Source organism: Sinocyclocheilus anshuiensis, unplaced genomic scaffold (genome assembly GCF_001515605.1).
Source record: "Sinocyclocheilus anshuiensis isolate Anshui unplaced genomic scaffold, SAMN03320099.WGS_v1.1 scaffold278, whole genome shotgun sequence".
In the NCBI taxonomy this organism is placed as follows: domain Eukaryota; kingdom Metazoa; phylum Chordata; class Actinopteri; order Cypriniformes; family Cyprinidae; genus Sinocyclocheilus; species Sinocyclocheilus anshuiensis.
Window position 1 is genome coordinate 1,593,414 of NW_015546072.1, and position 14,581 is coordinate 1,607,994.

Below are 14,581 nucleotides of genomic sequence, written 5' to 3' on the forward strand. Positions count from 1 at the left end.
ATATTAAAAAAGGATTTTTTACACGGCACCCCTGCTCTCGACAGACGGCACCCCGGTTGGGAAACACTGGTCTAGATCAACTTGAAATATACAGGTCTTTTAATGCTATCTGAGGATAAGAAAACATTTATGGGGCCATTTATGTCAAATTTTGTTGCATTTTTATTAGGGCTGAACGATATTGGAAAAAACTCGACATTGCGATATTTTGTTTTTCTGCGATATACAGTATATTGCGATAACAAAAAAAAATCACTTGATGACTTAAATAGCTCTATTTGGAAACAAATAATCAATGATTGGGGTGATTTTGTACATAAAAAATCAGCATAGAAAATAAACAAATTACAAGCATAGATAAATATAATAGAACAAAGAAATGAAAGAAACAAACAGTGCTTTATATTTTCAGGTAGGTCTAACAGTATTCAGGTACAGAAATTGAATAATTAAATGTAAAATAACTGCATCTTCACTGTATAAATTAAATCTAATCCATCTGTTAAAGCTACAAAAGTGATTTTTCTCTCTGTGTTTTGTTGTTTGATTAACATTCATGACACAGAAAGCAACAGGAACATTAAACTGCTTGTGTTTACAAGGATACTTGCAGAGACATGCATTTTGACATAATTTCGAGCGTATGTGTCATTTCAGGCACAAATACGGCGCGTCGCGACAAATCCCCGACAGTAAACTGATGCCGCGTTCTATTTATGACGTATTGACACAAAGTTCAAATGATTTACAACGGTCGCTTTGTCGCGTCCTGTGTAGATACGGTGTCTGTGTGTGAGCAAACAAAACGATCAGTATAAATATAACGATCAGTATACTAAACATCGCACATCCTGCAATGTGACTTATCGCGGATGCGCATATCTAGATATCGATGCTGAAACGATATATTGTGCAGCCCTAATTTTTATTGATTTTATAGAAATACATTGGCAAGCAAATAACATGAAATGAGATTTTGAAATTTCAGGTTGAAAAATTTCCCCATTCAAGTGTTGAATGGTTTATTATTATTTACGGTGGAGATTTATTAGTGTTGGTCATCAGTAATTGTTCTGCTCATTTCCCAATATTTAACATTTAGATTACCTTCTATCATCTAATGTTTTCTTAGAAGTTAATCTTTAAAAATACTAATAATTCTACTGTTAAATGCAATTTTAAGCTAATCTCAAAAATGTGTATCCACTTTCATACTGTACATTTAAAATGTTTAAAGTCACTTGTAGCATTTAATACAATTGAATTTTAGTTTGTAGTGTTTTATTCTTATTCATTTTATTCAGTTTTGGTGAGAATATTGATGCATTAGTATCATGCCTCCTGATTACAATCCAGATTGTAATACATTTGACACAATTCAGTGTATAGCAATGTATATCATAAATAATATGCACACATAAAATAAGAGTCTAAAGTATTGATACAATATTGTGAGAAAAAAATAAGGTGTAAAATCCCAGAATTGTACTTGCAACAATCAATTAATACAGTGAGTGAGCAATGATCATGCTTTGTTTGAAGTGCGTGTTTGTCATATGTAAATTTTCATTAGTGCTCGCTAATCATAAAAACTAGGCATTTTAATCTGTCTTTATGCATGGCTAGAGTTGGTGATTTACAATCTGTCTCGCTAATGGTGTCAAGTCTGGTTGTATCTGATCAAGCAGGTAAGCGGGGGCCACCCATCTATATACTGATCAAGAACCTTCCACCTACTCATATTAAACTCCAACCAAATTTGCATAAATGTCCACTTACAGTAAAAGTCCAGGTTTTGAGTTGTAGATAATGCAAGTGAGCGAGGTATGGTTTTCATAAGGTCTTTGCCCCTCACTCTCCCCCCAGACCTCTCCTGCTGCACCACTCTCTCATTCCAGCAGTGCATTCCACAAACACTAGAAATGCCAAATAGAGGAATTCTTCATCTGGATAAGGGGATTTAGTGAAGTGATCTATTGTAAACAGTCTGAGACTGATTGATTTTCTGAAAGCATTGGGGCTATGACATAATGACCTCTGGCTATATGCCACAAAGTGTGTCAACTACATGATGCTGAAATACATCAGAATGTAAGGTCACAGTGCACTTACTACAGCATACTTTGGTTTAGGAGGTCTTCAAAACCCATTACCCTAAATATTAAACTTTGGTGTGTAATTTGTCTGCCTCCGTTTATGAATCATGTTTGGGGTCAATAAGACTGATTTTTATTTTATTTTTGAAAGAAATTAAAACTTTAGTAAGGATGCATTAAATACAGACATTTATAATTTTACAAGAGATTTCCATTTAAAATAAATGCTGTTCTTTCGAACTTATTCACGAAAGAAACCTGGGAAAAAAATGTAACACAGTTTCCACAAAAATATTAAGAAGCACAACTGTTTTCGACATTGATAATAATAATAATAATAATAATAATAATAATAATAATAATAAATGTTTCTTGAGCACAAATCGGCATATTAGAATGATCTCTGATGGATCATGTGACACTGAAGACTGCAGTAATGGCTGCTGAAAATTCAGCTTTGCCACCACAGGAGTAAATTACGTTTTAAAATATATTGAAAGAGAAAACAGTTATTTGAAATTCTAATAATAATTCACAAATGATTGTTTTTACTGTATTTTTTATCAAACGAATACAGGCTTGGTGATCATAAGAGACTTCTTTCATACAAATGAGTGAAAAAGTCTCCTAAAACACCTTAGCTCCTGCCTAGTATAATGTTAACAACCAAGCAGCTCCACCTTAGCATCATGACAGTGTTTTGTGCAGACAAGTGCCACTCACATTTCACAGTTAAATGCATCACACTAAAGCAAGTCTAAAATTTAGATGTATAAACCATTGAGCATTGAAGCTTAGGTGCAATTAATTTGCCTTGTTATTGTGAAGCACATTTCTTTAACTCTAGCAGTAAACAAACATCGTTTATGCCACATATGGAGGTTAGTCATAAAGCCTGAAGAGGAAAGTTGCAGACTGAACGCAGCTGTGGAAAGACATTAGTCACGGAGCTGTATGATTCCTGCTAATGACCCCTGCTGACTGCTCTCATTAGTGCAGGTGGAGGATACTTCATTTTACTGATGTCCTGCTCGACATGTTGCCTCATTTTTTTAAGAAGGGACGAAAACCCTGTTTCTGATTTCAATTAACAGTTTCTGTACAGCATTCATGTAGGACCTGTGAATCTGCACATTTTTTTAGACTTTGGAAGACGGAGACCTTTAGAGCTGGCACACTCCACTACTTAATATATCCATTGGTTAACATTTTTATATTATGAGTCTATCTGTCATTGTGACTGCCCCTCTCTGCACAATGGCCATGAATCAGTAAGGCAGCACTCAATGGATTTCTTATTATCACTTGAGCTGCTGTTAAGAGTGGATTGGCTTCGAAAGCAGCCATTAAACGACACAGATGTTTCTGGAATCTGAGCATCTTCAGTTGTTGGCATCTGGCTCATGGCAGGATGGCATCAGAATGCTGCTACGTCCTATTATCCTCTATTCAGCCTATGAACTGCCACAAATGTTTCATTATCCATTCACGTATTCATGCGGCTCCTCTGCTACAGACTGGGCGCTCTATTTAGTTTGTGCCAGATGCATTGTTTAGGCCGCAGCTTTATGTATCCGTTGACGTTTCATAATGGGTCTCAGAATGGGCCCATCTTTTCCTCTCCTTCTTTGCCTGTGAACAGCCATCATCCAGATGCACTTGCACATATTGTGATGAGTGAAAAATACCAATCGTTGCTATCGTGACAACCAATAGACACCCTCGGGGAGGAGGGAGGTCGGGATACTTTCTTTTATTATCTCTCTGGCGACGCTGGCAGTTTTATCTCTTATATGTTAGCGGCAGATTGAGCGCACTGCCATTGCTGCCTACGGTCTGTTAATCAGTCAGTTCAAGCAGGGTGGATGAGTTCAGAGGCCCTGGTGGGACTGCTCATAATTAATTATTCCCCATACCAACAAACACACAGCATGACTGGAACTTTAAAGCCAATTGTGGTGATTACTGAGGCTAATAGTATTAAAAGCCAAATTAAGAGATGAGAGAGTACTGCAGTGTAGCCAATGAGAGAGAAGGGCTCGTTTGTGTTTGACCCTCTCCTCCAATCAATCTAATTCATCATTGAAAGCATTAGACCGAGAGAGTGCGAAATTGAAATGGCTGCTAATTGTTTCTTTTGTCAAATAGCTCATTGTCATGCTAATTCTGATATATTAGGTGGCGTGAACCAAAAGTTAAACATAAACCATTCCTCACCTACTAATGAGAAGTGAGTTGAATTAAATGTTGCAATCGTTCTAATTTCATATTTTTCAGAAAGCAGTAGATCAGCAGTAGAGCCTAATATGTACTTGTTTTCAAATATCATGTACAGTGAAATGAATGTATTATAGCTCTGACTGTAATTTAACTATACCATGTGACCTTAAAATCAACATGAAATAATTGAGCCTAATGCATGTTCCTGAGCTGTTTGTGAATGAATCATGGAAAAATGTCTTCATACATGTGTGTGAGCGGCGCAACAGACTTTAGCTGTTGCAGTGTGGTGCGACACGTCATCTGGTGTAGACACGATGATAGTCTTTATTCAAAATCAAACGACTTGCTCTTCCTTTCAAACTACTTTTCAGTTGATGGGTAATGGATCATCTTAGCCAATAACTAAATAGTTATTTAGGCATTGTAATAGCAGACTCTAGTGTGTAATGTTGGATAAAAGCACATTTTTTTCTCATTGAGTACGTTTACATGGACAACAATATTCCCGTTTTAACACGATTAAGAAAATACTCTGATTAAGAATCTATCATGTAAACAGAGATTTTTGATTACCTTAATCCGGCTGAAGTCATACTCGAAGTAAACACAAATCGAATTAAGACATGTGGAGTATTCCTATTTTAGTCGCATTATCGAAGTGCAGTATAGACATGTATACACATTAATCACACTATTACCGTTGTGTAGGACCTTTCTCTGCATTTTGCGACAGGATACACGCATGGCAGTGGTCAACCATTTGACGGCAAACCAAAGATCATGGCTTCAACAACGCTGTCGTCTGTTTGCACATATAGCATGACAAATCATTATCTGCACTTGCTTTCGTAAAATTAAAAATGAAACACTCAAAACTGCATATGGCATCATAACGAAGACAAACTATATGTTTATACGTGAAATTCTGGAGGGGTCGTCAGATGGCGTCACGTGGGGACGTAATGACGTGTGCCATTAATCAATTTATGTACTATAACATGTAAAACGGGAACTTGAAAGGAATATTCTAAAAGCAACTCATGTAAACACCTTAATCATAATATTGCCTTATTTAGAATAAGGTAAATAATTATATTACTGATGTCCATGTAAATGTTGTCACTGACTACGTTTACATGCGCACGAATAATGCGATTATTTCCAATAATTAGAGTAAGGACTTTAATGGCATTATGATGTTTACATGTCGAGCAAAGCTCTTCACTCCAGTTTACATGCAATTTCCATTATCTGTATTATTCACTAAGAATTGTGGTTAATTTTTACCGCCATTATTCACATACCCCACTGCAGAGCACAAATGATGGACTCAGAAAGAGTAGGTGTGTTACTGGCCGCTGTTTTAATTTATTTACGTCTAATGCAAAACACTTTTGAATGGTTGTATTCCGTGCTTTTTCGGTGCCATAGAAATGTGATGCAATTCACCACAGAAATGCATTGCTTTCTTCCCCGCCATGGTTTCTAATCTGCATATTACAGCAGGTGCGTGTCACATCATTAATATACGTCATGAGCACATGCACACTTTATACAAGCTGCCACTGTAACTGCTTGTATAAAGTGTGTTATGTTAAACGGATATTTGATCTGTTGCTATATCATGAGACTTAATTAAAATTACCATTACAGTTATGAGGCTTTTATGAAGCGCTCCTGATAGCATTATTAAATCTTTTAGATTTGTGTCAAGCAGTTAAATACGGTTTTTAAAATCTAGGCTTCTCAGACATGTCCACACAGGATTACTCTATTGACTTTCCTACTTGGTAATCAAACTAGTGGACATTTTGACTGTTCTAGGATGGATTTATGCCTCAAGTCCTGTAACTAGAGCTAGATTTTCCAGATCAGGTGATTGACACTCTATCCAGTTGTGTGTTGTCCTCGACCGGGTGTCACATTACCCAAGGCCACCACAGCATGAGAGCTGTCTAACAAGTCAGAGCTGGCTTTCACTAACCAATTCAGAAAGTGTTACTGAGACCAGCTACAAAGACTGTAATTTGACCAATTAGCCCTGTGGCTAGCACACCGCCGTTTGGTCAGAAAACAAAGCTGACCTGCTGTCATGTTAATCGAACCATTAAAGCTTGTGGGATTGCAGGGATGAGGTGAACAGAAGAAATGACCCCTCACAATATTGCATTTGTGCTGTGCTGCTTGCAATTTGTGTAGCGACTCTGCTTCTACAAGCTACTCGAGTGTTGTTGCATCGTTTGTCAATGTTTGGAAGTGTCCGAACTTCCAGAGTCATGCCAAGCTAGCTGTCTTGATCCAGCATCAGACTCGTGGACTGCTCATCTGTCAGTCTGAAAGGCAAACTGAGCTCTTGCACCAGTACAGGCAGGATTTAGTGGAGGGTAGAGCGAGTTTGGCCGGGTATCAGTCAGGCAAAGGTGCATGTTTGGCCTGCTGCGTTTCTGTCTATTTTCGGTGGCTCTGACTCACAGTATCCCATGGTTACCAAACACACAAGAGGCCAATGAGGTTTTGGCTGACCAATTACCATGGCAGTGATGGAGGGGGAAAAAAATTAACAGAACAAAAAGAGCTAGCAAAAAATGGACGGGGGAGAGAGGGGGTATCGAGGGCGCCGTCAGGATGCCAAACCTATCTTATTATCATGCAAGGGACTCCGTAATCTCAGCTGCCTTCTCCCTGTCTGTTTATCTGGTCTGAGACTGACTCGTCTCCTGCAGTTCTGGGCTTTGAGTGCAATGGTGTCCGCCAGGATTTGGTGCCTACTGCGCCAGACTGCCCAGTGGCTCTGCCAGAACTGCTGCTCTGTTTACAACAGATAAGGAAGTGCTCATTAGAGGGCTCATAAGTCATTTATGACTGCAGAGATTTTTATTATCTGGTGAGGGATTCACTGTCAACACATTGACACAATATTCAGTGGTGTATTTACACCAAGCAATGGCATATTTGTAACGTAAAAGTGCTGAACAAGGTCTCCAGTTTCATTCCTTTCATTTTCTGATTTTAATTCAGTTGAATTGTACGTTTGACACTTGTTATTTAAAAGGGAACTCCATTTACATGTCTCGTTCAAGTCAGATTACAAATTATTCTGGTGAAAGGAATGGAATAGTTCCTGGATTTGAGAAAGCTCTTTCTTGTCACTCTCTTAAACTGATATCGAGTTTCCCAGTGAGTTTGTAGAATAGCTTTGACATCCTCAATGCAGAGGTTACGCCATATTCCTCAGATATTGTTTTGGAGACGGGGGGGATATAATGCCATTTAGGCAAATTAAAGGGCGGCCAGGAGACTTGGCATTCAACAGCGGAGACTGTATCCTGTGGGCTGGGGGAGACCGCAAATTCCTCATAGGATTACAGGATTAGGAATCTGAAAGGTGATGCAGTTTCTCACAGATGGGGGAAATAAAAAGGACAAGGCTGGCAGAGGAGCGATCCCTCATTAATGTCTGTTTCCCTTTAATTAAAAACTACTGATTGAATGATATTGGAGAGGATTAGGCTGAGGGATGACTCCTGAAACACACGCACATATGCGAATCTTCCCAAAGCATGTTGAAAAATCTTAGGTGAGGGCTGTGCATGGCAGATAAAAGTCTTGCCTGCCTGGCTCTTTCAAGAGCTGGTGAGGACTTAAGTGATGCATTACTCTAGGCTGATTAGAGAAGGAACAAAAAAGCTCTTCCAAATAGTGTGAGAGGTTGGCAGGTCACCATTATAAGGTTTGCAAATGGACGGCATAATTGTCTGTGGTCATTTAACCTGTCAAAGGTAGCTCCTGTGGTTCTCAAATTGGTTTTAAGAGCAATAAATTAAAAAGACAACCAAACTACAGTTCTCCTTCTGCCAGATAAATCTTTGCTTTTTTTTAGTTCTTTTCCTGCATTTTTGGCACTACTATTCATAAAACAGTGGAGAACAGGAAAATTAGGTAGTGATGAGAGAGAAACAGAATTGGGAAATGTTACTAGCCAGGTTTGAGCTCTCAATAGGTCAGAGTACATTTACTAGCTAACATGTATTAGCACGTTAGAACTAGGGCTGTCGTGATTCGTCGATTTTATTAGACTATTCAATTTTTAAAAATCCTCGACTTCATTTTGCTCGCGTCGACTAACCGGCAAAATACCGGAAGTGGCGCATTTCACGGACGAGAATCCATAAAACACATTATTAGACCGTTTCCCAAGGCTGCATGATATATTAAACCACAGTAGTTCCACAGGAACAGTTATCATTTACATGTGTGGAGCGTCTCAAACTCCATCTCTGCATGTTGTTGTGAGTTTGGGTTTATTATAACGTTCATCTGGGAACGCAACGTGCGCCATTTCATCAGATTTGTAAGGTAAATCATTTATAAATCTACGCAAACTCAGGAGGATACATCGCGGTTTCAAAATAAAAGCTCAAACACTCACTCTGAGTTTACACGTTTTGATGTCCACATATTCTTTTAATTACAGTGGCTATAGCATTTCTGTCCTAAAGAAATGGCCAAATATTAAAGATTAAGTGGAATTCTGTTTTCCATTATTTTCTGGATTCCATTTTAATGGTTCCAATAAATTTTAATAATCAAAAGCATCTCCAATTAATTGATCTTATTTAAAAAAAAAAAATTTTTTTTTTTTCAGAAATACTTTACATTTACATTTTTCTCCTAAATAAATTCTGGTAAATAACATTTCTGGTAAATACTCCTTTAAAAAGTGTTTTTTGATTATAATTTTATTATTAGTAGACTAGAACAAGTGGATATGTTGTCATTCTTACACTATAATACTGAACTTTGATTTCAGTGATTTCATGACTATGAGATGGATACTTGCTTCTTGCACTTTGTTGCACTTTACTTTTGCTTTTAAAAAAGGATTTCATAGAAATTTGGATTTCATTTGGTTTAATAAAATAGTTTAATAAAATATTCTTAAGTAAAATTGTTGATATTTTGTGGGAAATTAATCGTTCAGATTAATTGATTAATCGATAAATTAGTCAATAGATTAATCGAAATAAAAATAGTCGTTAGCGGCAGCCCTAGTTAGAACACCTTAGAAACCACTTAGGATTGTCCTGAAAATGACCCACAACACCCTTGCACGGTGTTGGCAAATTTTACAAGGACAAGTGCCATCCAAAATCTAGTTGTTTTTGTTTACAGATTTTCAATCATCAGTTAAGTCATTATTTAATCATACCTAAAGTGACTAAAATTTTACATCAAGCAAGACATGCCATTGTAAGTGTAGTCTGCTTTTTCTCTGTTATATTTCGTTCGGCTCAGTTCATCTCACTTTCACTGTTGTTTGGAGACAGTTCTTTCATCACTCCAGGATGTCATCTTTCAAGGGCACTTACATAAACTCTTCTAAACTCTTTTCCCACATTTGTCTTTCCATGCATTTCTTTGGTTTATGTAAGAAATCCTTTCATTCGCTGTGCTCTGACCCAAACAAACCAGACTCCAGGAGACAAAATTATTTTCTACTGATGTAATCAGATGTGCGAGTACCAAAGTAGCAACTTATTCCTACAACTTTCTTTAAAGCTCTTTAAGCTTTAAACATTTAAAGACACTTTGCACAGTGGTTCTTAACAGTTTTTTTATTCTCTGTTTTTCATCTTTCATTTTATGCTGTAACATAAATAGGTACAAGCAGTGTTTTCTAAAGGTGCATTTTGCATTTGGTCTTTTTTGTCTCTTTCCTGTTGTGAGCCTGTTGAAAACACTGGGACCCCAGATGTAAACTAATCTGAAACCGCAGCATAGACTGTCTTAGCCTCAGCTGCAGGGCTCTGAAATGGAAGGTGACCTGCTGAAAAACAAAACTGTGGTTAAACTTCATTACCGCCTGTAGCTGTTGGCTTTGAAAACAGGATGGCTCTACAGAACATATCCTAGTATCAAGTGCTGATCTTGCAATACGTTATTTCTAACAGACCAAACCACAAGTCTCAAAGGCTTGCACAATAGTGCGCAGTATTATATGCTTTCAGTAGGTGTGGCCCACAAGCTGAGAACTTGGCAGCAAAACAGTAGTTGTTATCAGTAACAACTTGTAGGTTCCTAGTTCTAGTTTTTTATATAGGGTGTGAATGTTTCTCTGTCAAGTTACCTAGTGTAAGAATATGAAGAGCATGTGAATGCTTATATAATGTTGACATAATGTTGGTCCATTTTCTAAATTCTTTCTTTTGTCTTTCATTTTCAGACCTATGAGAGGCATTATAAACTTGTGGATAAAACTGACAATGTGATGATGGATAACGCAAAACCAAAGCATGAGTCTAAAAGCAGTGACATTCACCACCTTGACTGGACAAAGCCATTGGATACTGTTGAAGATGCAGCGTCCCAAGAACAACACAGGACAGAACCAGAATCAAAACGAGAATCAGTGTGCACCAACAAGAGCCCTTTGTCAGAGCCCAACACCCCATTCTCAAAATCGCAAGTTAAAAAGGTCACAGACAGTTCATCGGGAAGTCTCTTTGCTTCTGCCATGTCTTCCCCAAGCACTGACTCACTAGAATCATCTCCAGTTGATACAGTAATGAGCCCACCAGCTGACTCAAGTCTGTTCTCTTTTGGTAAAGACAGAGGTTTGCAGGAAGTCACTGAGCAAGTTTTTGGGAACATGAAACGTAAATATGGAAGAAAAGACCCAATGAAGACCACACATAGTTTAGGCCTTCAGTGGGCCAAAAAGATGGACAGAGATACCGAAAACCAAGATAGTGCTAAGGAGAAACAAGCATTCAACACTGATAAAAGTGAATTTGAGACAGAGGAGCCTGAGAAGGCAAGCAATAGACCAGATGATGAGAGTAAGACATCAAGCTGTGGCACTCATCATGCAGATGAATCTAGAAGTAAAAAGCGAAGAAACCGAAAAGTAGGTGACGATAACAACTTATCTGATGCACAAACCACACAGCAAGCTGAGAAGACTGATAAAACTGACCAAGGGAGCACAAAACCTAAAATTACAAAGAAAATAGGATTCAGTGCACCAAAACAATTTGGTGTAAATTTGCGGGAGAGTGAGGAAGACGGTGCTGAGACGATGACTGGTTATGTTGAGATGTTTCAGAATAGGCACAGGAAAACACCAGCTGGGAGACAAAGATCAGTGATTGATGCCGACAAGCAAACAGAGGGTAGGCAATCAAAGGTCAAGGACAGGTGGTCTTATTTAAAGTCCCAGAACTCCTCTCCTCAAAAAGACTTGAATCAATCTCTGTCCACTGAAGAGCCACCCTCTGCCTTCCCTATTACCCCATCCAGCCCACTCTACACAAACACAAACAGTTTGACAGTCATTACCCCAGTCAAGAAGAAACGTGGCCGGCCCAAAAAACAGCCGTTACTTACTGTGGAGACAATTCACGAAGGAACTGCAACAAGCCCCGTTAGCCCTATCGCCCAAGATTCATCCAGCACTTCAAAAAGGAGAAAGAAGCATAATATGTTGAAATTGGTGCAGTTGGCCTTCAACAAATCCCCTCCTGCACAGCAGTTAAAACTCAAGAAATCAGGTCAAGAAGGTGTCCTTAAAAAGAGGGCAACTAAGAAAATGAAACTGGTTAAGATGCAGAGCATTTTGAATGAGCTATTGACCACTTCTAGTCCTGGCAATCTTGCCTTGAAGTCCAGTGTTCCGGTTTCAAATGCCATGTCGACTGTGGCATCGACAATTGAGGCCCGTTTTGGCAAGCAAATCAATGTCAGCAAGCGTGGAACTATTTACATAGGCAAAAAGCGGGGAAGGAAGCCCAGAATCGATCTTCATACCCAGCAGAATGAGCACAAAGCCAGTGATAAGCACCCGTTGCCTATTTCCAGTCCATTTGAGAACCCTCTAGTGCCTTCTAATACATCATCCACAACCGGAATGCCTTCTCCCAGGGTCATGCATTCTCTTTCTTCTCACTCTGCAGCAGGTGGGATGGCTCACCCTGTCACCACGGATACCAGCCAGCATGACCTGAAGACAATGCCAAATCTACAGCCTATCAGTGCATTGCCCATGAAAACGCATAAGGGCTTGCTTAGTAGTAACTGGAAGTTTTCTCCCCCGAGACTAATGGCCAACTCACCATCCCACCTGTCTGAAGTGGCTTCCATCAAAGAAGTCACCCTATCCCCAGTTAGCGAGTCCCACAGTGAAGAGACAATCCCTAGCGATAGTGGAATTGGCACTGACAACAACAGCACATCAGACCAGACCGAGAAAGGCCCGGCATCCCGCCGGAGATACTCATTTGATCTTTGCAGTTTTGATGCCGCTGAGACCGCTGTTTTAGAGGCAAAGAGCAAAGCAGCGAGGGGGCACTACCAGAAGCATATGACTGGAGTCGCTGTGGAAAATTTCTTTGCTCAGGAGAGCCTGAAGAAGCAGAAACATCGGAGGAAACGCAAGGCCCTCCAGAACCGGGACGACCTGCAGTTTATGGCTGACCTGGAGGAGCTGGTTAGCAAATTCCAGGTCTTCCGAATCTCCCACAGCAGCTACAAGTTCTACCATGAGAATTCCTATCCCAGCATATTCCGTCTCAACTTTGACCAATGCTATCCTATGCCATACTATCCCTACGACCCTGTGCACTATCTTCGCAGGAGCTCCGATAAGTCAAAGAGGAGGCGTGGTCGACCAGCCAAGTCAAACGAGCCAATATCAAAGATGCCTTTTATTCAAGGGTTTGGCTGCCCAGTGCCTGGTGGCAATTACTATGCACCCTACGCGATGCCTTACACATCCATGCCTCTTGCCACAAGTATGGTAAACATGGGCTATTACGGTCAGTACTCTTCACCCTTGTACTTATCTCACGCACTTGGACCTTCAGCCTCTCCTCTCATGAGGTCACCAGTCCCTCCACCAAAGTTCCACCCTGGTGTGTCCTCTAGTCTCGCTGCTCCTAGCAGACATAGAGTGAAGAATATGCCACATGAGATGCCTTCATCTAGAATGAGTAACTCCCATCACCCTTCAAGCAGCTGTATGGAAAGTGTCTGTCTCCACAAACGCAAGCACAAGCACAAGTACAAACACAAAGAGGATCAGTACATCCCACAGAGGGAGGACCTCGGCGGGCTCTTCAGTGGAACGCAGAGTCCTGCCTTCCTCAACCTCTTGAATGAGAGACTCGAGAAGAACTCTCTGTCCAAACTGAAGGACAAGCAAAGAGGCAAGCAAAGCACAGATGCTTTGCCAAAAGCTTCCAGGAACTACTTTGAAGTAGACACGCTCTCATCATTATCCTTATCTGACTCTCAGCATTGTAAACGCATTCGAGGAGAGACACTGAACAACTTCCTGAACATCTGCACTAGAGAACCGCACGAGCGCCTGCGAGCCAGCCAGGACCAGTCGCTGGACTTGTTCAAGGGGCAGTACTTAGGGGATGATGATTCTAGCGTTCACATCAGGAGGCATGGCTTGGAGGACTTCGCAGCATACAGAGAAGGAAGCATGGCATCTTTCCAAGGAGGCAGAGAACAGAGGGCCGAGCAGATATACCAGTGCTCCAACACAGCTATAGCAGGTAAAAAAAAATATATATGTATATTTTATGTATACAAATGCAAGATCAATACAAGACATCGATTCAGTTATTTTTTGTTAGGCATTATTTTGGTTTACCACGCAGTGATTAGTTGGATACAAGTGAAAATGTGTTCTGCTTTTAAGTAGGCTTGCCGCGATAGACGGTGTTGACGGTGATACCGGTGTTAAGCCGCAACACCAGTTAAGTCACTTGCCCACCGCGTCACCGACCCCCACCGTCGTTTTGATTTTTTATAGAAATAAAAATCATTTAGTTCAGTAAAAGAACAGACACTACAATTAAAAACTGAACGCGGCTGCTCAATGCAGCGTGCCGAACGACAGTCGCATCACAGATCAGATTTCATTTCTCCAGTGAGGAGAGTGAGTCAAGCTGACTGACAAGAAGAGTGAGGTGAGGTGAGACAGACAAGACGATCGCGGATGATTTAGTTTCGAAACGAGATGCAAAAGCGCCTGTTTGGCAATATTTTGGATTTTGAAAAGCCTGTTGACTTTATGCAGTTCGAAGTTCCCATGAAAGGGAACGTCTCAGGTTACTTATCGAACCATGGTTCCCTGAATAGGGAATGAGACACTGCATCCTCTAGGTTTCTTGCCATGCTGCAGACGCAAGCTTCAGATGAAGAAGTGAATGATGTGTGCTCCCGGCGCCTATTTATACTATAGTCGCACCGGT

The 14,581-nt window shown here is 40.0% G+C and overlaps 1 protein-coding gene across 1 annotated transcript in view; it reads left to right on the forward strand.

Annotated features, from left to right (window-relative positions):
- Positions 1–14,581, forward strand: part of LOC107699733 (SET-binding protein) — a 77,686-nt gene that overhangs the window by 55,366 nt on the left and 7,739 nt on the right. The window contains exon 3 of the mRNA XM_016501075.1: positions 10,543–13,879. Coding sequence (XP_016356561.1) covers positions 10,543–13,879 — 3,337 coding nt within the window. The remainder of the gene's footprint in view (positions 1–10,542; positions 13,880–14,581) is intronic.